Raw genomic sequence first — 24,323 nt, forward strand, 5'->3', positions numbered from 1 at the left:
TAAATTATGATTTAAGCTTTTTAAAAACAAAAATTTTTTATTAAAATTTCATTTTTTATAAAATTAAATAAAAACTGAATTTTTGAGTAAAATTGCAGATAAATTTATTTGTAATGTTTTACTATTTAAAGAATATCTAAAATACATTTAAAATCTATAATCTTACTATATCATATTATAATTTATATAATTTTATAGATTCTTAATAATTATTATAATTATTACCAAAGTTAAAAATAATTAAGATTTTTTTTTTATTTTTTTTATTTTTTTTAAGTATAACTAGTCAAAACTTTTATTTAATTATAAGTTATAATTAATTGTAAATTTGAGAGACTTTTTACTCTTACTGTACAATGAAAATGTTCAAATACACTAAAAAAAAATAATTAAGATTAAATAAACTAAAAATAAAATTTTAAATAAAACTAAAAATAAAAATATATAAAATTAGAATTAGAATAAACTAAAACTATGCATAAAGTTAAAATTAAAAGTTAAAATATTTTAGTTTTAAAAGACTTAAAATCAAAATAAAATTAAAATTGACTAAAATAATAGCACCCGCACATGTGCGCACCCCTCCATTTTTGGTAATTTTTATATAGTAAATTTGTCGATCATTATTTATCACGTGACTTTAGTAAAATCCCAATTTTTTTAAATATTCATGCTGCAACTCTTACGTACATATTATAGAACCTTAATAATTTATTTACTATGCGTATTTTTGCCTATTCTACAACTTTACTTAATGAGCCATGAAGGGTTTAGAATGTCATTTTTGACTTTTATATATAATATATCCATGGGGATGCGCACATGCGCAGGTGTGCACAAATTTTAAACCCATATAATTATATCATATAATTTCAAATAAATAAATCAAATTGTATAAAGATTATTAGTAGTTTTTGCTGAAAGGATGCTAATTAGTTTCTCTTGTTATGCTGCAGCTTTTGATTGATATTTGGATATTTCTAAAATTTCTATATCTATTCATCAATCCTCTATTGATTTGAACATACAGTATCTTGAATTTATTATTGTGACATTAATTGAACTTTTAGCAAGAAGTATTAAACTCTTAAGCAATATTTTGCTGAATATTATCAAAATACTTGTAAAAAAGAAAGAGAAAGTAAATAATTTCATTTTGTCACTGACTTCAAAAGTTGAAAGAAGCTGAGGATAATTATTAGTTAGTAAAAAGTTATAAGCCTCTGATCTATTGTCACTAATATTTTCTACAGTTTAAATAATATCAACCTTTGAAGTTACTAAAAAGTTTATACAAAAATGGTAGCATAAATCAGGTTAAAGTAAGGAACTTTTCTGAAGGTTTTATCATTATCATTATCCAAATATGGGTTGAGGGTTGTTGATTGACAAGAAAGCCATTATTTCAAAAAATATTGCTGAAAAATTGTGGAAAAAAAATGGTCTATGCAATCAGTAGAAAGAGTTCTCGCTCTATTCCTATCACATATATATAATTTAATTTATTAGTTTTATAAATTTGATATATGTTTTTATAAATATAGCATTTTAATAACAATTTGCTATTTCTTATAACTTTATATATAATTAATATCTATAAAATATTTATTTTATTAAAAAATTACTATATTAATAAATAAATAAATATAATTCTATCAAAAATAAAATATATTGACTGACATAGTAATTATAAGTATATCTATTATCTTAATCAAAAATTTAATATTTGCTATTAAATATTTTTAATAAACAATCTGCATTGTATTATTTTTAAATTTTAAAAATATAATAAAAGATTTTACATAATTATTTATCTAAAAAATCAATTACTATTTACCAATATATTATAAAATTTAATTTGACTATAATAAATTTATAGTAATTCTTTAATTAATTTACTATGTTTAATTGATATATAATTACACAAATTTGCTAATATATATATATATTTTTTTATTAATGTTGTATTCTTTACAATCTAGCAATTTGAAAATAAATATTTGAATATCATTATTAAAAATTCTGCCAATTTTTCTAATATTATTTTTTAAACTATTCATAATAAGTAGAAAAAATATATTATTTTGGAAAATCTTTAACTAAATGATATTTGAATTATTAATATAGAATTTGTTAAGAGAAAAAGTAATAAAAGTACTGCTACCAACTTTAGAAATGATTTAGTTGCAAGTTGAAAGTTTACTATAAGTGCCTTACCATTTTTTTTTCATAAAAAAAATGTTTTATTTTCTAAGTATTTTTTTAATATATCAAATATTGGCAGATTTATATAATCACATGTTATTTGACTATAATAAATTTATTAAATGATTTATATATATAGTAGATATCTGACATTCAAAAGAGCCAAACCTAAGACCAACTATCTGGACATATAATTCTTGCCAAACTGTCAATAATTTTTAGGCTTAGAATTACAAAGCAAATACATACAGCTATAGTTCATTATAAAAATAAGGCAAACATTGCTGAAGGTTGGAAAAAATATTGAAATTTATTACGTGTCATAAAATCCATGATACGGTCGGGTTCTATCACGTGATTGTCATATTAACTATGTGACAAATAGAGGCGTGACAAATAAATTTCACAGTAAAAATGGAAAACAGCTTTAGATGTTACCAAAAATGGAGTCATATCCGCGGCATTTTTGGACTAGCCGATTTGAAGCACCTCACTGGACTATATGAAATACTTATAAAATTTGACGCAGACTTAATATGTCTTTCCAAAAATCCGCGCATATATTCTGCTAATTGTGTTAAGAAACCAAATTTTTGGTTCTCTTATTGTTCATAAAAAATGTTTTTATTTTCTAGATTCCTTGTAAGGTTTTCTTAATTTGCACCATGTATTTTCTGACTGGTAATTTTCTTATCTAATTCTACATTAGAGTATTGTGTAATTAGCATATGCTTTTGCCTGGATTTAAACGGTCCTAAATCCAGACCTGCTACACGTGTCTATATCTCACGTCGTTTAAAATATGAATAAATGCAAAATTTTTTTGTTTTCTACTTTTCTCTTAACAAGAAAAAATATATTCATTTACCAAAACTTTGAAAGAAGTTTCTTTTATTCACAAGGAAAAGCAAATGACAAAAAAATCTAAGAACGCAAAAAAGAACCTTAAAGCAACAAAGAGAATTTACTACAAATTTCTTTGTAAATGTGGATCGGGTTTTGACACTTTTCCGGAATTCTTGGAACATGTTGAAACTTTTCATCAGGTTGGAAATGTTGACTTTCAAGAAATTCTGAACAAAAAGAGTAGATATGAACGAGAAATTAAATTTTATTGGAGTTTGCATTGTCAATGTGGTCATAAATTTTCTTCTTCCCTATGCAATGCCAAATTGAAAGTAAATGAAGGAAATATAGAGTTAGTAAAGAAATATTACCTCTGCTGTTTAAAATGTGAGCAAGTTGCTGACTTTGACGAGGAAATTTTATTAAATAATTATCTAGAGGAAAGATTTAAACAAAGTTTAATTTATAGCTATTTTAAAGAAAAGTTTGATAACTCTATGAATGATCCTCACAGTGAAAAAAAATTAGAGGGGCACAAAAGAGAGCTTTGCGAAAAATGCAAGGAATCTCCGTCTGGTTTCTGTGGCAAGAATTAAAAACCAGTGCTTGCTTTATTGAGGTTTTTATGTAACGGCGAAACCAATCAGTATCAACTTGCATCACTAGTTTTTTTTGCCTTAAACCTAGGCATTATGACAGCTTTAATGTAATTCAATTTATGCTTATGATTTAATAAATGAAAAGAATTTTCAAATCAGTATTGTAAAGTGTAATAAAATTTTAAACTTATTGGGTACCCGTTCACTATCAAAATAGATACCCAGGTTGTTTGACAAGAACTTAACAACCCACTTTTTTTAAATGAGTGCAAGGGAAAGTTTTTCTCTAGATGAATGTTGTATTTCCAAACTTTTCGACTTTGAATCGTCATATTTGTTCAAAAAACTTCTTATTAGAGCGAAATAAGAAATTAACAAATGAACCAAGATTAGCAAAACAAAATAAAAAATGAAAAAAATGAAAAAAATAAAAAAGAATGTTAGAAATGATTTTTAAATCATTAAATAAAAAAAGAATAACACATCCCTTACTTTTAAAGTCTGATTTGTACAAGAAACTCAGTATTTCTAAAAAACGAAACATTAGAAATGTTTCTAAAATAAAAAAGCAAACATACATTATTCCCCTCCTAATTTACCTTTAAAATCCAGTTTGTATAAGAAACTGGCGTCCCCAGAGAATCACTAGAAAAAAAATAAGAAAAAAACGCTAGAAACGTTTCTTTAAAGTTGAATAAATAAAAAAAAAAATATACACCTCCCCTTCCTAATTTACCTTTAAAGTCCGGTTTGTATAAGAAACCTGGAGTCCAAAACAAGAAAGGAATATAAGTGTTTCTTTAAAGTCAAATAAAAAATATATATATATATACCTCCTCCCTTTTTCCCTTTTCTAATTTATCTTTACAAGTCTGTTTGTATAAGAGACTGTCATAAAAATGTAATAGATTATCGCAAAGTTTAATTTTGAGCAGATGATTGATAAACATTAACCATCCGATCAGTTATTGTTTTTGTTGTTTATTTATCAGTATTTTTTTTTCTATAGCGAATTTTAATATAACGAATTGCAGAATCTTTAGTGTAGTACACATTTAATTATATGAATTTTACTAATAAAATGCAGTACACAGTAGCATTGAACAATGAAAATTTTATAAATAAATAACGAATTTCTTTTAAACTAATTTTTTTTCATATAAATGCAAAATAAATTTTTAATGGATACAAATGGAAGAAAACAAAAATGAAATGTGCAATATATTGATTTGATAGTTATGACAAACAATCTGGAAATTCATGCACCTAATCAGAACAATATTTCTACCAGAAACATAATGACAAAATAGAAGACATTGGTATTTTAAAGATCACATTGGCCATATAATTATATGTGAAAACAAATATAGGCAACCTGAGCTTGTAATAGCAAGAAATGATCTATATATCAATCTATATAATAGATTGCAACTGCAAAACTAGCAAGCAAATTAATTCAAACCCAGTTTTAAGTATATACATGAGATATTTATAAAGATAATTATCAGTCTTGAAAGATAGCAATCCTACCAATCTTATACTATAAAAGACAAATTGGTTTATCTTTATGTAAGATTAGGATTTCACCTATTTCTAATAAAGATTACTGTAAAATTTTTAACATTTATATGTAAACTTTTTATTGTATAAATTTTAAATAAACTATTGATTATCTTTAAGTATTTCTAAAATTATAAAAAAATGAATAACATATTTATAATTTTATATAAAAATACTTCTTATATAAAATATCTTGAATTTAAAATATTTTTGAAAAATTTTAAAAGTTATTTTTAAAAATTATTTTTAGAAATATGATAAAATATAGACAAAGATATTTTTGAATTTAAAAAATATTTATTGAAAATAATGCTTTATTAAGTAGAAGTAATTGAATAGTAAAATTAGATTTGGTATATATATATTGGAAAAAATTCATTAAAAAAAATGGAAAAATAATCAAATTATTAAATTTAAAAAATTTTTGATAAAATTTGGAAAAATAGGAAAAATATAAAGAATCATTAAAAATTTTGGATTAAAAAGTCAGATTTTTATAGTTATAATTTTCTTAATTTTCTTATAATTATAATATATCAGATTTTTAAATTTAATTAACTTGATAAAATTAGCTAATAAAAAATACAAGTTGATATTAGGTAATATAATATTAAAAAATTAGTTTTTATTTCATAGATTCGAAATTTTAAAATTAATAATCAGTTATTTTTATTTAAAAATTTTATATATTTGTAAATAAAATAATAGTTTTAAATTTAAAAAAACTTTTTTTTTCTTCTTTAAATAATCTGTTAATTATTAATATTAATATAAAATTTGTTTTGTAAATTTTCATAAAATTAGATTAGTAATTATGAGAGTCAATTATTTAACTATTAATGTTACGTTATTTTATATACACTATAATCAAAAAATTTTATTTTTAAAAATCATTAAAATTTCTATAGCTTTTCTTAATATTATTCATATAATTTATTAAATACAATACCTTTACTACTATAATAACTGCTATTTATAATTTTATATAATTAAGATGTAAAATAGAATTATATTTAAAATCAAATATTTAATATAGTAATATACAAGTTGTTTTAAAAAAAAAAGTAAAATTAAAAATAAATTTTTACTTATATTAAATAAATAACAATAATTTATTGTAATAATAAATTGTCAAATTTGGTACTAATAGAATAATAAATAATTCTATTAAATTAGAAAAATATTAAGAAATATGTTATATATAAAGTATTATTATAAAAATTTAAATAAAAAAATATTTGAAAGGTTTTTAATATTTTAAAAAATATCATATATAGTAGGTTATAAAAAGTAATTAATCACTTAAAAATAAAATAAATTTAACTGTTTTCATTAATAATTTTATATTTCTATTAAAATTAGAAATGTAAAATCCATTTTATAAACATTTTTTTATATAATTAACAATAAAATTATATATAAATATTTAATTTTTTAAAGTAAAAAATTTTATAATTAGAAAAATAAATGCTAAAAAATGATTCTTTAATTTAAAATTTACTTATTTTCAAAATATTAGAAAGATTTAATTAGTAGTTATTAAGAAATCTACTTTTAAAATTAATGAATTTTAGTAAAATTATTATAATTTTATATGTAAATTATCAATTTTACTAATTATTAAAAATGATTAAATTTTTTGAATTTTTGAAATCTTTTATACTTATTTTACTTTAGTTGCTTTAACACAGGTTGAAAAGTGAAAAATCAGGCATCAATTATTCACCAATCGGTGATGATTAGCATTTTTGCCAAATATTGTCACCAATCAAGCAGTTTGCTAACTTTTGATCCAGTGATCAGAAAAGGATGAAATATAGCTCATTGGAATCATCTCAACAAGACGAATCTAATGGTAGTAAAATCGCATTTCTAGGATTAATATTTGATAAGAAATTAAGTAAAATATAAAAATAAAAATATATCATTTATATTTTATTTAATTTTTTATTAACTATTAATCCTAGAAATGTGATTTTACTACTATTAGATTCGTCTTATTAAGACGATCCTAATGAGCTATATTTCATCCTTTTCTGATCACTAGATCAAAAGTTAACAAACTGCCTGATTGGTAATAAATGGTATTTGGCGAAAATGCCGAATACGATCACCAATTGGTGATTGATTGATACCTGATTTTTCACTTTTTGACCTGTGTAGTTAAAATGTTGAAAAAATTTTATTTTAAAAATTAAATATTTATATATAATTACCATTAATTAATAAAACATTAATTAAGTAAAAAAATAGTTTAAAATAAGTTTTACATTTTTAATTTTAAAATAAAAATAAAATTATTAATAAGAATATATTTAATTTTTAGGTAATCAGTTATTTTTTATAATTCACTATATATAATAATTTTTATATTACAATATATTTTTAAAGGTTTTTTTATTTTTTTTATTTTTTTTCTTTTAATATTATTTTTTTTTTTAACATATTTGATAATTTATTAAAACTAAATAAACATATTTGATAATTTATTAAAACTAAATAAATTACAAAAAAATTAACTATAAATTTAATCAATTTTAATATTATTAATTACTAAAGTAACTATAAATAAATACTTCATATATGTACTTATTTTATTATTCAATAGGTAGATTATAAAAATAGTCTATTTTAATATAAACACCTTATTTTTATATAAAAATAAGAATTTTGCTAACTTTTTTTCTGGAAGATATCATCTAGGTGACATCACTTGTATTAAAAATTAAATTTTATAACTTTTATAACTGTAAATTTCACTTTTTAAAATAACATCATCAAATTAACAACTCTAATCCTAATTCTTTAGCTATAATTCTAATCCTAACTAATCCTTAACTTTAAATCCCTAAATTTCTAATCTAACCTTAACTGTTAATCTACTATTTTTTTTATGAGTAATATAATATACATACATATCAGGTTCATATGATTTAATTTTACATAGATGATGTTATCTAGGTTAAATCATATGAAGAAAAAACTAGTTTTATATCAAAGATAATTATATATAGAATTTATTGCATTGTAGCCTTTTGTAAATTTTTTTTGCAAAGCAAATTAATAAGAAAAAAAACTTATTATTTTAAATATTTTTTATAATTCAATTCTTAAATAAACTTTAAAAAAAGTTTTTATTTAAATTATTAAATTTAATTAAAAATTAACATAAAAAATATATAATTAAACTGATTTACTATCTGAATTTTATCTACTTCTTTAAGATATTATATTATTGAATTGTAATTAATCTTATTTATTAATACATATAATTGATAATGATTTAAACTTAAAAAAATATTTCTTTTATTAAATATAATATTATTTCAATATAAAAATTACAATACTAAAACCTACAACTTTTAAGTTTAAATATTTTTAATATAATTTAAACTTTATAAAATAAAGCTAAATATAAACTAAAAGAAAAAAATAAAATATAAAAAAAAATAAAATGAATTCTGTATATAGAAAGAAAAATATAATGATCTATATAAAATTGAATAAAAAAAAAGAAAATAAATTACTTTACTATATAATACTATTTTTATTATATATTTTTTTTTTTCAATATATATTGAAGATGAAGCTATATTAAATATCCAGAATTTGTTTAAAATAAATTGAGATTGATTAGTTTTACAATTTAAATAAATATATAACTGAATATTAAATTAAGTATGTTATTATAAAGTTGTAAATTATTTATTATTCTAAAGTTTTATTTAAAATGAAAGGTTTCTTTTAAATCCAGTAATTGTTATAATTCTAAAAGATTGCAAATATAAAAAGAAATATATTAAGTAATAAATAAATTCATATTTCTATATAAATAATTACTTATATATTATTAATAATTTCAAAATTATGTAAATTATGCAACAAAAAATATCTTTAAATAGTAAAAGTTAATACATTTTTTAACCATTTGTAACATTTAATTATATTATTATTTTTATATATTTGATAAATAAAATATAGCTGCAGTTTAAAATTGTATAAATCTTTTTTAGAAATTAAAAAAACTAACAGGTATATATAAGAAAACAATTAGAAGTATAGGTAAAAAAGTTAAGAATTTATATTAAAAAAGATTTAACATATTTCTTTATAATACTATTCAATATTAAAAATAAAATAGATCTGTTAAAATAAAGGTAATTGTTATGTAAAAACTGTAAAAAGTATATAAACTGTTCATTACTTATTGCTTATTGTAAATAAAACTCTTCATATTTATTGCAAAATGAAACTGCAACACTTTATTGAGTATATTTCTGTTAAACTGTTAAAGTTGAAGCTTTATAAAGAATAAATTTTCATTTTGTACTTATTGTATTTTTTACTTTTAAATATAACCAAGAAGAAAAGTTCTATAAAAGAAAAAAAAAAAGAAGTGAAGAAAAAATAAAAATAAAGGTATTTTAAAATAAAAAAAAACATGTAAATACAATTAGAAAAAGTTTCATCTAATGCTATTTTTTTATATCTTTTTATTTTTTATATATTATTTTTTTTTCTTTTTTTTAATACTTTTATTATACATTTAATATTTTTTGAATTACAATATATTTCTAATGGTATTTATTTCATTTTTTTTAATTCTTTTTCTTTTTGTTTTTTTTAATTTTTTGATTTTTAATTATTTTTACAGTTTAAACTTGATATACTAATATTTAATATATCAATATACTATTAAAAACTTGATATATCAATAAAATTTTATTTTTCCACTATATGTAAGGACTTATAAATATCAGTATAATTTTGATATAATGATATTTTCTAAAAATTATATATATATTCTGATATATCATTATATAAAGGTTTGACTGTATAGTAAAAGTACTTTAATTATTAATTTGAAAAATTTTAAACCTTTTTTAAATTTCATATTTTTACAATTATAATTTATTATTTATCTTAATGCTATTTTATTATTTTGTAATTTTTTTATTTAAGTAATAATTAATAATTTTATATAAAAATTAAATCTATATAAGAATTATCAAATTACTAAGAAATTTAATTAAAAATAGTTATTTTTTTTTTTTTGCAGCGCATTTGCAGTTTTATTAAAGTAAAAAAATAAAGAAAATATATACAAAGTAAAATTCCCTAATAACTACTCTAATATAATTAAACTACAAACCACTCGTCATACCAGTTATATTTATCAGCGAAATTGAATTTTTGAATTATGATAAACATAATTAAAATGCCGTAATTCACCATAATTATATGTTTTATTAGTAAACATTTGTACTGACGTAATTGTTTTTGGCTATGCCGTAATATTTTGACATTGACCTTTTAATTCTACTGAGAAGTATAATACCGGTAGTACCCACATGTGCACTGTCGAGTGATCGTTTGACTCTGTAAGTAGACTTCGTTTAGTAATGGGTCATCTTAGTCATAAAAGCCCTATCTTCAATGTCTGATGATCACGGAACCCATAAAAATAGTTATTAGTATAATAAATTTAATATTTTCTTAATATATAAATGAATTTTTTAAAATATTTTACAACTTCAAGTAGTATTTATAAAATAGATTTATATTAGTATATTAGTATATAATTATAATTAATCATATAATTTTAATTTTAACTATTTTATTTATTTTTATTTTTATTTTTATTTTTGTAAAGGCGCGATCATGTTTATTAATAATAATGTTAAAATAATACAATATATTTACAAAAGTAAAATAAAATAAGGTATAATAAATTTAAACATTATCAACATACTGCCCCTTCTAAAGGAAAAGACTGACTTGTCACCTTGAGATTAAAGGTGACTTGTCATGAAAGACTTAAAAATTTGACCAATGACCTCCTTCATGTAAATTGTATTTTTCTTTCTAACTATTATTATTAGCTACATGTAAATACTGTCGGGTGTAGAATAATGAAAAAAGAAAATATAAGATTAGTTCTATCTAAAAGATGATAAGAAGAAAATAAATGTTTCACTGAACACACTTTAAGAGCAAATTCTATAATAATCAACTATTTATTTATGGTCATTACGTTTATCGTATGCTAGATTGACGTTTAGTTTCCTTACGTCATCTTAATGCTTTGTAAAGACTTGTTATACCATTGATCTATTAAATTCATATCATATTCTATATCGTTTCTGCTGCACTTATATTTATAATTCACAGCTTTTGTGGCCGTCAACTTACAATTGATGAATATATGATACATCATGTTATAATCTTCCTTTGTTGCAATTCTTCTTTTTGGAAGAAAAGTATCTTGGCTTTCATATCATAGTGAAATCATCTTCATTAAACGTATAATTGAGAAAGATGTCTTCAGCCAATTCATTATAAGCACTATGACTATCCATTTCACTATATAAAAGCGCAATATCACTTGACTTAATATATTGTTCTGTCATGATAGCAGCTATTAGTTTCCAAACATGATGTTAACTATTTTATTTATAATATATTATATAATACATATAAATTAAATATACTAAAATCTTTTAAAGAATAATTAAAAAGTAAGTTTATATATTTAAATCTCCTTTAATTTTCATTACATTATTCATAATAAATTTTTTTTTATAACTAAATTTCTATGATTAAACTAGTATTTTCTAATTATAAACCCTTTTTATAACATTATAACTAAAAATTTTTAATGCCATATTTTTTATATATAATAGTCAAAAAAAAAAATTATAATGTATTAATGTAATATTATTTTATTAGTTGATTTTTATTATATTTTGTAAAAAAAAGCCTTATAAAAGAAAACTTAAATATATATATTCAAGTTTTTATTATATTATTCAAATTCATAATTAAATTTCTATGACTAAAACTAAAAATTTCTAGTATTCTCTAATTACAAACCCTTTTTTATATCATTAATGCTATACTTTTTTGATAAACATCATATATATAATAATTAAAAAGAAAATTATAATGTGTTAATGTATTATTTTCTTAGTATATTTTGTAAAAGAAAGCTTTGTAGAAGAAAACTTTATATATTTAAGTCTTTATTACATTATTTAAATCTTTTTTTATGACTAAATTTCTATGATTAAAACTAAAAATTCCTAGTATTCTCTAACTATAAACCCTTTTTTATATTATCAATACTATACTTTTTAATAAATATCATGTATACAATAGTTAAAAAGAAAATTATAATGTGTTAATGTGTTATTTTATTAGTATATTTTGTAAAAGAAAGCCTTGTAAAAGAAAACTTTATATATTTAAGTCTTCATTACATTATCTAAATCCTTAAAAATTTCTAGTATTCTTTAATTACAAACCCTTTTTTATATCATCAATGCTATACTTTTTAATAAATATCATGTATATAATAGTTAAAAGAAAATTATAATGTGTTAATGTGTTATTTTATTAGCATATTTTGTAAAAGAAAGCCTTGTAAAAGAAAACTTTATATATTTAAGTCTTCATTACATTATCTAAATCCTTAAAAATTTCTAGTATTCTTTAATTACAAACCCTTTTTTATATCATCAATGCTATACTTTTTAATAAATATCATGTATATAATAGTTAAAAGAAAATTATAATGTGTTAATGTGTTATTTTATTAGTATATTTTGTAAAAGAAAGCCTTGTAAAAGAAAACTTTATATATTTAAGTCTTCATTACATTATCTAAATCTTTTTTTATGACTAAATTTCTATGATTAAAACCAAAAATTCCTAGTATTCTTTAACTACAACCCTTTTTTATATTATTAATGCTATACTTTATAATAAATATCTTGTATACAATAGTTAAAAAGAAAATTATAATGTGTTAATGTTTTATTTTATTAGCATATCTAAGCTTTGTAGAAGAAAACTTTATATATTTAAGTCTTCATTACATTATCCAAATCCTTTTTTATGACTAAATTTCTATAACTAAACCTAAAAATTTCTAGTATTCTCTAACTACAAACCCTTTTTTATATCATCAATGCTATACTTTTGATAAATATCATGTATACAATGGTCAAAAAGAAAATTATAATGTGTATAATGTGTTAATGTGTTATCTATTGGTTGATTTTCATCATATCTTTTCATCATATCTTGTAAAAGAAAGTCTTGTAGAAGAAAGCCACATTAACAAATCAAAAATATGAAGGGATTCATTCTATTTAAAGTACAATACTTGGTATGCAATATGATTCAGACTGGTAATATATTATATGAGTACACAAAAAATTAGGCTGCATTGACTTAGCTTTTGTTAGTTTGATAATATGAAACGAACTTTATTTATATGATGTTCAATTACGCAAGATGCATTTGAATGATTGCGAACTTTTTAATCTAATTTCTTTGCTCATCCCGACTTAAGATTAACAGTTAAGTATTTGAGAGAGTATAGTGAACTTAAGATTAACAGTTAAGTATTTTAAAAACGAACAAAGAGAGTATAGTGAGTATATACAAATATCAGATATACAAATACAAAATATACAAAGAAAATGACAAAATTGGTTAAATACGTTAAATACGAGGGTTTGAAAAAAAAAAAATTTCAAAATCCAGATTAACTAAATTGACCATTGAGTTCAATGACACAAAGAAATCTGTTGATACTAAATTGACTATTGAGTTCAAATGACACAAAGAAATTTGTGGTTATTATTTTAATCTTAAACGGTATTACATTTAATTTAATATTATCAAAAGTTAGTCACAGTCTTAAACCTTAGAATTACAGTATTTTGATGTAAAAGATGTTAATTTAAATTCAGATCAGATCTGTTAATTTATTTCTCATTTAAACTTAAAATTTTAGGCTGAAAATTTTTAATAAAGACATTTAAAGTGGAATAATTAATAGATTCTGCATCTCCGAATATAATATCACATGACTAATTTATAAAATAAATAAAATTCGAACATAACATAATCCTCTTATGAATAAATATATCCTGGTATATCCCGGTGATAATAAATTATTTACTTTTTGGCTTAGTTGTAAAAATATTTAATAAATGCAAAGATGATCATCAATATAGCCTTTTTACATTGTAAATAGTTTATCGTTAAATCTCTCTTTTAACATAAATCACGTGATTTTAAGTTATAAACCCTTTTATTTATATTTTTTTCTTTGTGTATAATTGTTTTCAAATCCAAGTGATACGAAAACGAAGATAATATAGTTATTGAGTATGATATATACCTCCGATGGTGTATAATATAGTGTAAAAAACTATACTGTATAAATAAAAGCTATACTGTATAAATAAAAAACTATACTGTATAGATAAAAAATTATACTGTATAGATAATGTATAAGATTTTCGTCAATTATATACTATACTACATCGGAGGTATATATTATACTCAAATATCGTTTAACCGGAAAACGAAACAAAAAAAAAATTTTTTTTTCTTAAAGTATAATACAGTACATTACCGATTATGTAAAAAATCTACTACAATATTAAAACTATCCAAAAGATTGCGTGATCACAATTTTAAACTTTGAACTAGCATTATCGATAACCAATCAGAGAAAGGATGTTCACAAAATTAAAAAAAAAAAACATTATTAATAATCAAACTTTATATATCCTTTTTAAATCGGGGGATCTTAAAAGAATTTTTAAGCTCATTCATTATCATTCATTATCAAGAGATAAAATGCAGTGTAACTTAAGTCCGTTCCAAAGATATTATTCAATTGTTCAAAAGAACTTCCTTCTACTATTATAACACAAGGATTCTTAAAATCTTTTTTTTTCTTTTTTTTTTAGTGATTACCTCATACATATTACATATTACATATTATCATTATACAATACATATTATTCTAAATTTACAAGAGAGAAAAAAAAATAATAATAATTAAATATATTAAATTGATGGCATATTGTTCTTTATTAATATATGTGTATATACTCAAAATTAACGATATATTAATATATTCGAAAATTTCGATCAAACGTTTCACCTTAACTTTAATTTATGAAAACTTTAATTTTATCTTGCACCAAATTGTTGGGGATTTTTAAAGTTTTATAAATCGAATGACATAAAAATTACACATATTCGGCGTAACCTATGCACCAGCCAATTACAATAAAGATTTAATGCGTTAAACCGTTTCTTTATATATAAAAATATCCCATTGAGGGGTTAGCACTTTCGCGATAAATTACTTTCAACATTCAACTATGTCTTACGGTGATTACAGAGATTTCAAAAGAATTTGGATTTCGAAAGAGGCAATAGAACGGAAACAATACCCGGAAAATAAGAAAAGTAAATTAGGATATTATGACTCAATTATATGAGGTTTTAAAGACAGGTACTTTCTGTACTTTCTGTACTTTCTGTACTTTCGGCACTTTCTGTACTTTCGGCACTTTCGGCACTTTCGGTACTTGCTGTACTTTTGGTACTTTTGGTACTTTATTAGGGAAAAAGGAGTATTTCAATAGAAAGCACGGTCTAACTTGCATTTAGGGAATTATGGTATGTTTAGTATGTTACGAAAATTGGAGTAATGGTTCTCGAAATTAAATACGATTTAAATTAGATATATTAGATGTATATTAGATATTTATTAGATATATATTAGATATATATTAGATATATATAAGATATACAGTTTCCCAGGAAATTACTAAAATCAACTCCAATTTACAAAACTACGACAATCAAATTCAGGAGTCAGGTGGTAGTAATAAATGAGCTTGTGGAGTTGTGTATGTTAAGTGTTGTGTATGTTATACCTGATGCTACTATAGTTAATTAGTCAATTATGAAGGCAATACAATTAACGTAGTTAGTCGATATTATTTCTCCATCAATATCTGGTTTATAGACTGAAAACTCATTAAACGTTATAATTTTTATTTGATTAAAATTATTATATAGTCAAAAACTTAAATCTTTAATCCATTACAATCCATTACCAACGTACGAGATTAATGTGCAGATCTTAAAAGTCATAATTAACACTAAATAAAGATAAGAGGCTTTCACCGGTTGTAAAGTTCAAATTTAGTTAACAAGTTGAGAAGGAATCAATGAAAGAATGAGTCATGAGTGAATAATTACAAATGTTTTTTTTTTTTCAAAATATTTAATATTTTAAATAATAAAAAAAATATTAATTAAATATTCCATGATTCCATGATAAAAGGTCTCGGGTTTTCGCGCTTTATTATGTTTATACTAAATAGGAAAAGCTTATTTACAGGGTTCACAATGTACATACATATCACTGTTGTAAATCAAAAAAAAATCGAAAATCATCTTTTTTCTTATCGACAAATTATATGAAATGAAACAATTGTAATGTTTTTAAAAATTGACATGTGATTTCGCACGGATCATTCGAAGAAAAAGTAATAATTAAAATCATTCAAAAATTATTAAATAAAGGTATAGAGAAAAAATGTGAATGTGATAATAAAGAATCAAAGATACCAATAAATTTTCCTAATCAGTGATTATTTACCCGTGAGAAAAAAACAAATTTAATAATAAATATTTTTTTTTTGATTGAAAAATTCCTTTAATAATTTATCACAAAGTGATAATATATAAATATCACCAAATTTATTTGTGATATGGAATTCCCGGTTAATAAACACGCGCACAAAATCATATGATAAAAATAATCGTCTAAAAATAATTAATAATTACCGGTAGAATTTAATGTATCACATTCGCCCATTAACCAAATACAAATTTCATTGATGTGTCCTCTTCGGCACATCAAATTGAAGGTGGCGTAAGCGTATGAATAAAAAAAGGAGTTAATATAAATATATTTATTCATGATATTTAAAAAGCTAAAAAAGTGATTGTCTTACAATCCTCAAAATCATTACGCCCTTCTTCGTGTATTAACCTTTTAAATATATATTTGATTTACAACATAACTTATATCATGAAGCATTGCGTACTCATACACACAGTTACAAGCTTATATACTTTCATTCCCGTTGTTTATGTAAAGTTTTCCCGAAATTTAACCAAGAAATCCCAATCATTCAAGATTCCCTTTTTTAAAAACTTGAATTCAAATTTTAGCCGTAAAAAGTTGTAATATTTTTTTTTTATTTTTATTGATACATTTTTTTTTATTGAGAAAAAGGAGTAAATTATACGATCGTTATTGCATATTTTCTAAGTTTCACGATGCATAAATAAATTATGCACTTGAATAATAAAATTAAATTTGTCCGAAATATATATTTTCACGTTAATGAACTTTTTTAAGTTATAACGATAACATAAAAATCGAAACGATTCCGTTACTCATAAACAAAGGAAAATAAAAAAAATTATATATATATAAGTAAATAATTATAAACAACAAATAATATACAAAATAATAGAATAAATACAATAAATAAATACAATAATTATTTACAAATTAGAAGAAGTAAAATATCAGTTGTTAGTTAGTATTCTGAAAAAAAAAAATAAAATAAAAATGGATAAAAAAAATTTTTGAGTTTAAATCTTTTTTTTTTTCAAAAATCCGATTCTTGATTCATATTGATTACATAACATTTCTCATACATCTCGTTATCATCTCATCTAATTAATTACTAAAATTATTATTCGGGGGACTATAAATATTATAAATATATTGCACAAATTGTGACGGATTACGGGATATTTCTATCTTTAAAAAATGATGACGTTGATCCCAACCAATCGGACATCACCGCTATCCTTGTTAAAAAAAGTAATTTTTTTTTTTTTTTGAAATTAGAGTGTGATATTAAATATATGTGTGTATATATATATAAGTATACAGTAATTATGTATGTAAATAATAATATATGTTTATTCAAATCTTAATTTAGAACTTTTAGTTACTTCGCCCCGGCGAGTACCAATGTTATGTATTTAAACATTGTTGAACGATATATATAATATATAATATATATATAAATCTTTTTTAATTTAATTGATTTCTATTTACGTTTTTCATTTAAAAAAATCCTTTCGTTTTGAAATCCAATCACAATAATATGAATATCTTTTTTTTTTTTTCGCGCTTTAAATTTAATATTATATAAATTATAAATTATAATACAGTAAGTGTAGAACTCCCTATTATTTATAAATAAATATTAATGTGCAAAGGAATAAATTTTGAAAAATAAATGAATGCTTCATGTGCGCCTTGGTTGCAAAAAAAATAAAAAAAAAAAATAATTTTGGAAAAGAGTCTTTTCACGCGGGATGATCTTTTAACTTCAATTGAGCTTTTAACAAACAAACAATTACAATTAATTTTTTTTTTTTATAGTTACTATAAAAAAAAATTGATTGAAAGCAATAATCGAATCTTTTCTTTATTTTAACTTTTATATTCGGGACCCATGTAATTTGATCTGTGCATTTTATATTGTTAGTGTATAAAAAAAAAAAAAAAAAAATATAAACTCTGATTCCAATCAACTTTTTTTAAAAACATTTCTTTCTCCTTTAAGCAAAAGAATATACATACATAAAAAAAAAAAATCTCATGAATATTTCGCAAAATTTTTAGTATTTAACCATTCTTTTTTTTCCATTTTTTTTTTTTTGATAAACGTTCGTAAAAAAAAATTATTCATTTATTCATTTATTCGAGTTTTTTTTTGTTTTAAAAAAAACATTTTATGTAAGTTTTTGTCTTTTTAAAATATATATACATTATTTTTTTTTTTTGATATATTTCCTTTTTTTATATTTTTTCTTCTATCTCTCTTCTTGAAAAAGAAGATTTCATTTTGATTATTTTTGATGTTGAACATAATAAATTCAAAAAACAATTATTTAATTTTACCTCAATCAAATTGAGATTTTGATTATGAACAATGTAATTTTTTTTAATTTAAAAACCCACACATTTTACACAAATTTCTATTTTTTTTCAAGCGAAATTAAAGGATTTTTTTTTCCTCCCCTTTTAAAAAAAAATCTTTTTCTCATGAAAAATATATATATATATTTTTTAAACCTTTTTTTTTATTTTCATTTTTTTTTTATTTTTATTTTATTTTATTATATTTTTTTGAAATTTTAATAATTAATCTTTTTAATCTTTTTTTTTTTTCCAATAGTTCGATTAAAGAAAGAAATCAAAAATCGTCGTATTCGAATCAAACAAAGAAAAAATAAAAAATAAAAATAAAAATATGTCACCTCTTCAAGCTTATCCAAGTCATTATCATAATAATAATCAATGGGTTATTATAGATGAGTCATCTTCAATCGCTTCTCCAAATCAACGAAATAGTCGACCTCAACCTCCTTTGCCAATTATTAAAGTACCATTTCCACCAAGTGTAAATCCAGAAGAATTAATATTGAAACCAAGGAAAGCAAAATCTAAATTACCAACAAAACCTCCAAATGCATTCATGATTTATAGAATGCAATATGTTAAAGAATTACATGCAAGGGATTATCGTTTACCTATGAGAAGTGTATCAGCTTCGGTAGCTTCGGCTTGGAGAGATGAACCTGAACATATCGTAGAATATTATGAAGAAATTGCAAGGGAAGCAAGTAAAATTTATAATCAAAAATATCCAAAACCTCCCGTTCAACAAAGATCCGTAGTTGGAAAACCACCAGCTCAGAGAAGAAGAAGTGGATTAACTAGTTTAACTTCAACACCATCATTCGATGATTTAAATGGTCATGTTTTAAATCATAATGACGATTTACGTCAACATCATTATAATTATAACCCAATTCGTTATTATTCCGATCATAATCGAACTTTACCTAATGGGACAGCTCATTCATTTACTCATGGTGGTAATAATCATTATCATAATCATCATATGCATTCTCCTCCAGCGATTCCCTCTTTGATTACTGAACATCATCATTATGGTAATTCTGGGGGAATTTTAGGAAGATCTCATGTACGTTCCCCAAAATCTTTATCAGCTCCCTATCCTCCAACTTCTAATATTCATATGCAATTACCTCACGTAAATTCTTTGGTTCATTATATGGCAGAAGGTGTAACTTCTCCTACTGAATGGGATTTTTCTAATTCCAATCATAATTAATGTTAATGAAATTCGTTTTTTTTAAAAAAAAATAATATATTTTTTTATTATATATATATTTTACTTTTTTTTTTCTTTGTTTATCATGTATTTTTATCAAAACATTTTTTTTTCGTATTAACTCGTTTTTATATATTTTTATATTATATATTTTTTTTTTCTCTCCCGAATTTAAGTAAATATTATTATTCCTTTCATAACTCAATATGTGATATATGTATTACATATATATAATTCGTGGTTCAAAGTTTTTGTATACTAGGTATCTCTCATATTTTTTCTCATTTTTTTCACATCAAAAAAAAAACTCCAAAAAAATATATATATATATACAATAGAAAAAAAATTCTACACATTTTTTTTTACAAATTTAAATTTATGTTTTTCATTTTACGTTTCGTTTTACTTTATTTTTTTTTTTACCATACTTATAATTCTCTAAATAGAATTTATGTTTTTTTTTGTAATTAATTTCCCCGTATACATATCAAAAAAACACCCTTTTTTATGTAGCAATACATTTATGATAATCCGAAAGACCAATTTCGAGAATTGTTCTTTCCTTGTAATAAAAAGTTTGAAAAAAAAAAAATTTAAAGTTCTATAATAATTATGGTATGACTATAAAATTTATAATTCGAAGATCTTTTAACCAAAAAAAAAGAGTTTTCTTTTTTTCTATCCAAAAATTTTTTTATGGAGTAATAATAAAGAAAAAAATTGACCAATTAAAAAAACATCATGGTACACTACGGTACTCTTTTTTTATATATATTTTTTTCCATTGTGAATAAATATAATGTGAATAATATAGTGTGAATAATATAGTATGAATAATATAGTGTGAATAATATAGTGTAGTGTAAATAGTGAATAACATGGTGTGAATAACATGGTGAATAACATAATGTGAATAACATAATCATTATTAAATAATCAAAACCGTTAAGAAATAAAAAAGATTGAAAAATAATAAAGTAAAAAGGATAAAATAAAAAAAATAAAACAAAAAAAAAAAGATAAAACAAGTTAAAATAAGATAAAACAAAAAAAAAAGTAAACCAAGTTAAAATAAGATAAAATAAAAAATAAATAATAAAAAAAAATAAAATAAAATAAAATGGAATTCATAATTCATAATTGATTAATTATGATGATAAATTTTTTTTTTCTGAGTGACATTAAAGCGACATTATGAATGATAATAAATAAACAAATAAAATTATTTAAAAGTTATTTTAAAAAAGTAATTTCAAATTTTATACGTTACGTGTAACATCTTTTTATTATATAAAAAAATTATTTTCTTCCTTATGTAGAATAATCTAATTCTTTGTTTTGATTTAAAAAAAAAACAATTTATGTAATCTATGTAAAAAAATTTTATATGTTATAAAAAAAATTTTTTTTCTCATTTTCAATGGTTAAATAAAAAATTATTTTCTTCCTTATGTAGAATAAATCTTTGATTTCTTTGTTTGATTTTTTTTTTAAAAAAAAAAACAATTTATGTAACTTATGATTTTTTTTTCCATTTTCAATGGTTGAAAAAAAATTAAAAAAAAAAATTGTAATATAAAATTTTTTTTCGTTACAAACTTTTTTATATGCAAATATTTTATTGGATAACAAATTAAATTAATTCATTAATTAATTCATTATTTGATAATAATATAAAGTTAATACCGAACGTAAATGTCCGCTATGAAAATAATGAAAGGTTTTAACATGTCACACAACAATTGATTTTTTGATATTAAACCAGATCATTTTCGGATTTCATTGACATTATTCCTAAAATAAATATTCTTAAAAAATTTTCGAGAAATCACATTTTTTTCTTTTTTAAACCATTAAAAATCGGGTCATTGAAAAATAGTGGCACAGAAAATTTATTTAAGTAAAATAAAGAAAGTAAGTAAGAAAAAGAAAAAGAAGAAAAAGGAAAAAAAAAAAAAAAAAAGTAAATAAATAAATAAATAATAAATAAATAAATAAAAAATAAAGAATAAAAAAGAAAAATAAAAGAAAAAAAAATTTTTTTTTTTAAAGAAATCAATCATTGTATCAAATATTCAAATATTCAAATTCATTTTTATTTAAAAATGGTACTAGATACTAGGTACTAGGTACTAAAAATAGGATATTTGTTTGTAAAAGTATAAACCCTATCTCTTGGTACTCGGTATTAGGGTTTTTTTTTACTTGTTGTACAGGATTCTTTGGTCTAGACCACGTTATTTTTGTTTTTTAAACTTCCTTTTTATAATGGAATAGTTTATGATTAATAATATAGATTTTCTTAATTGATTCAATTAATAATACGTCCCTCTTAACGTATTCAATTTCATTCACGCATCAATAAAATAAATTTTTGGAGTTTCGTGTAAACTTGTACCAATTTCATATTACCAATTTTGTCTGTTAATGATCCGATAATTGCCAGTAATCAATCGTCCAGTAATTTGGTTTCATTGTAGTACTGTTTAAAAATCCATCTTTTTATCATTTTTTTTATCAAGTTTTAAAATTTTCCAATCATCTTTTTATTTTCATTGAATGATTTTTTTTTACGCATTAATAAAAAATATAAAGTTATTCGGAAATCAAACTCCGTTAAGGTGAACCAATGTCCCTTTAAAAAGTATAAATCAACGCACGGTTCAATCGGTTTAATATTTTTAAATCGGTTAATCGGTTAAAGATTGATTCAATAGGTTTAATCAGGCGTTGTTAGGGCCATCAGGGTTGTCAAACATTAATCAAATTTGACGAAAGGGATCAATCACCCAACGCAAAAAAAATCAATGAGGCGTACGGTTTTAAAGGGTCAATGAGGTGCACGGTTAAAAAGAAATAATCTTTATTCGACAAATTCGTTAATCATTATTATTATAGGATGACGGGAGTTCCCTTCATTATACTTGAAGAAAATTAAAGTTTGAAACAATTTACCCTTTAAAAGCTAAATATACCGGGATCCAATAAATTTATTCTAGGATAAATAAGATAAATAGGATGAATAGGATGAATAGATTGAATAGGATAAATAGATTAAATAGGATAAATAGATTAAACAGGATAAAGAATCCCCAATTAAGTTTAGAATGTTTAGAATCCATTCAAATTATTTATCTCCGAATATTTATTTAAATCGAGAATAAATTTTAAACTGCGTCTTTTACTTTTTTGAATGAAACCATAATTATAAAATAATTAGAAATTTTTTTAACTAATATGAACTAATAGCAGCATATATTTGTTTATTGAAATACAAAGGGATTTTTGGATTTTGTAATTGTTTAGTAATTATTACCCATTCATAAATATTGTAATTATGGTAATTATGAGTAATCTTCATATTCTTTATAAGATATATTATATAAAACAGGTACGCGTTTTAAGATTGTGGTTCGTTTTTATTATTAAACAATTTGTAATATCGGTGTTTCCCGTTACTTTAACATTCTTTCTTTACATATAAAAAAAAATTTTTTTCTAATGAATATTCATTATAAATAAAAATTCTAACTATTTTTTGATAAATTAATTTACATAAAAGTCATTTCATTGTTAAATTTACATATTTGTTCTCTATTTATTTTTAACGAAAGAAAACAAGAAACAAGTTTTTTTTTTTATATATTATATTTATTTATTTATTTAAATGACATTCTTTTTTCAATTGGTCAAAATCTTTTGTGATCAGAATTTTTTTAGAGTTTGAATCTAAATTAATCCTGAATACTAAAATACCATTTGCATTAATAGATTATATGTGTATATATAGTGTTGTAATACAAAGTTTATCCGGAACTCCGATTGAAACACTAAACAACTTAGATTTTAATTGGGTATTACCTTTTTTGGGATAGAAATTATATAATACTCGATGTACGAACACATTACGGAAAACAATTGAAAAATTTTTGTCAATCGAAATCAATCGAAAAAAAAAAATTTATGATTTAAAAATATAAAATAATTTTTATAATATGTATATATTATATATTATATATATTTATATTATATACATATTATAAAAATTATTTAATAT

The 24,323-nt window shown here is 21.2% G+C and overlaps 2 protein-coding genes across 2 annotated transcripts; both read left to right on the top strand.

The window, feature by feature from the left end:
* Positions 1-2,988: 2,988 nt before the first annotated feature.
* OCT59_019492 (uncharacterized protein) lies at positions 2,989-3,814 on the top strand. The gene has a single exon (XM_066143561.1). It carries the CDS (start codon positions 3,117-3,119, stop codon positions 3,645-3,647), a length of 531 nt encoding a protein of 176 aa, XP_066005298.1. The 5' UTR covers positions 2,989-3,116; the 3' UTR covers positions 3,648-3,814.
* A 15,564-nt stretch (positions 3,815-19,378) lies between these two features.
* OCT59_019493 (uncharacterized protein) lies at positions 19,379-20,782 on the top strand (the record flags this gene model as incomplete). Its single annotated transcript, XM_025319508.2, has 1 exon — positions 19,379-20,782. The coding sequence occupies one exon, from the start codon at positions 19,379-19,381 to the stop codon at positions 20,264-20,266; it is 888 nt and encodes a 295-aa protein (XP_025173604.1). The 3' UTR covers positions 20,267-20,782.
* Positions 20,783-24,323: the final 3,541 nt, after the last annotated feature.

Source organism: Rhizophagus irregularis, chromosome 29, assembly GCF_026210795.1.
Source record: "Rhizophagus irregularis chromosome 29, complete sequence".
Classification (NCBI taxonomy): domain Eukaryota; kingdom Fungi; phylum Glomeromycota; class Glomeromycetes; order Glomerales; family Glomeraceae; genus Rhizophagus; species Rhizophagus irregularis.

Bases quoted from the DNA above. Each gene is read 5' to 3' on its own strand.
- OCT59_019492 (XM_066143561.1), top strand. From the start codon at position 3,117: ATGACAAAAAAATCTAAGAACGCAAAAAAGAACCTTAAAGCAACAAAG.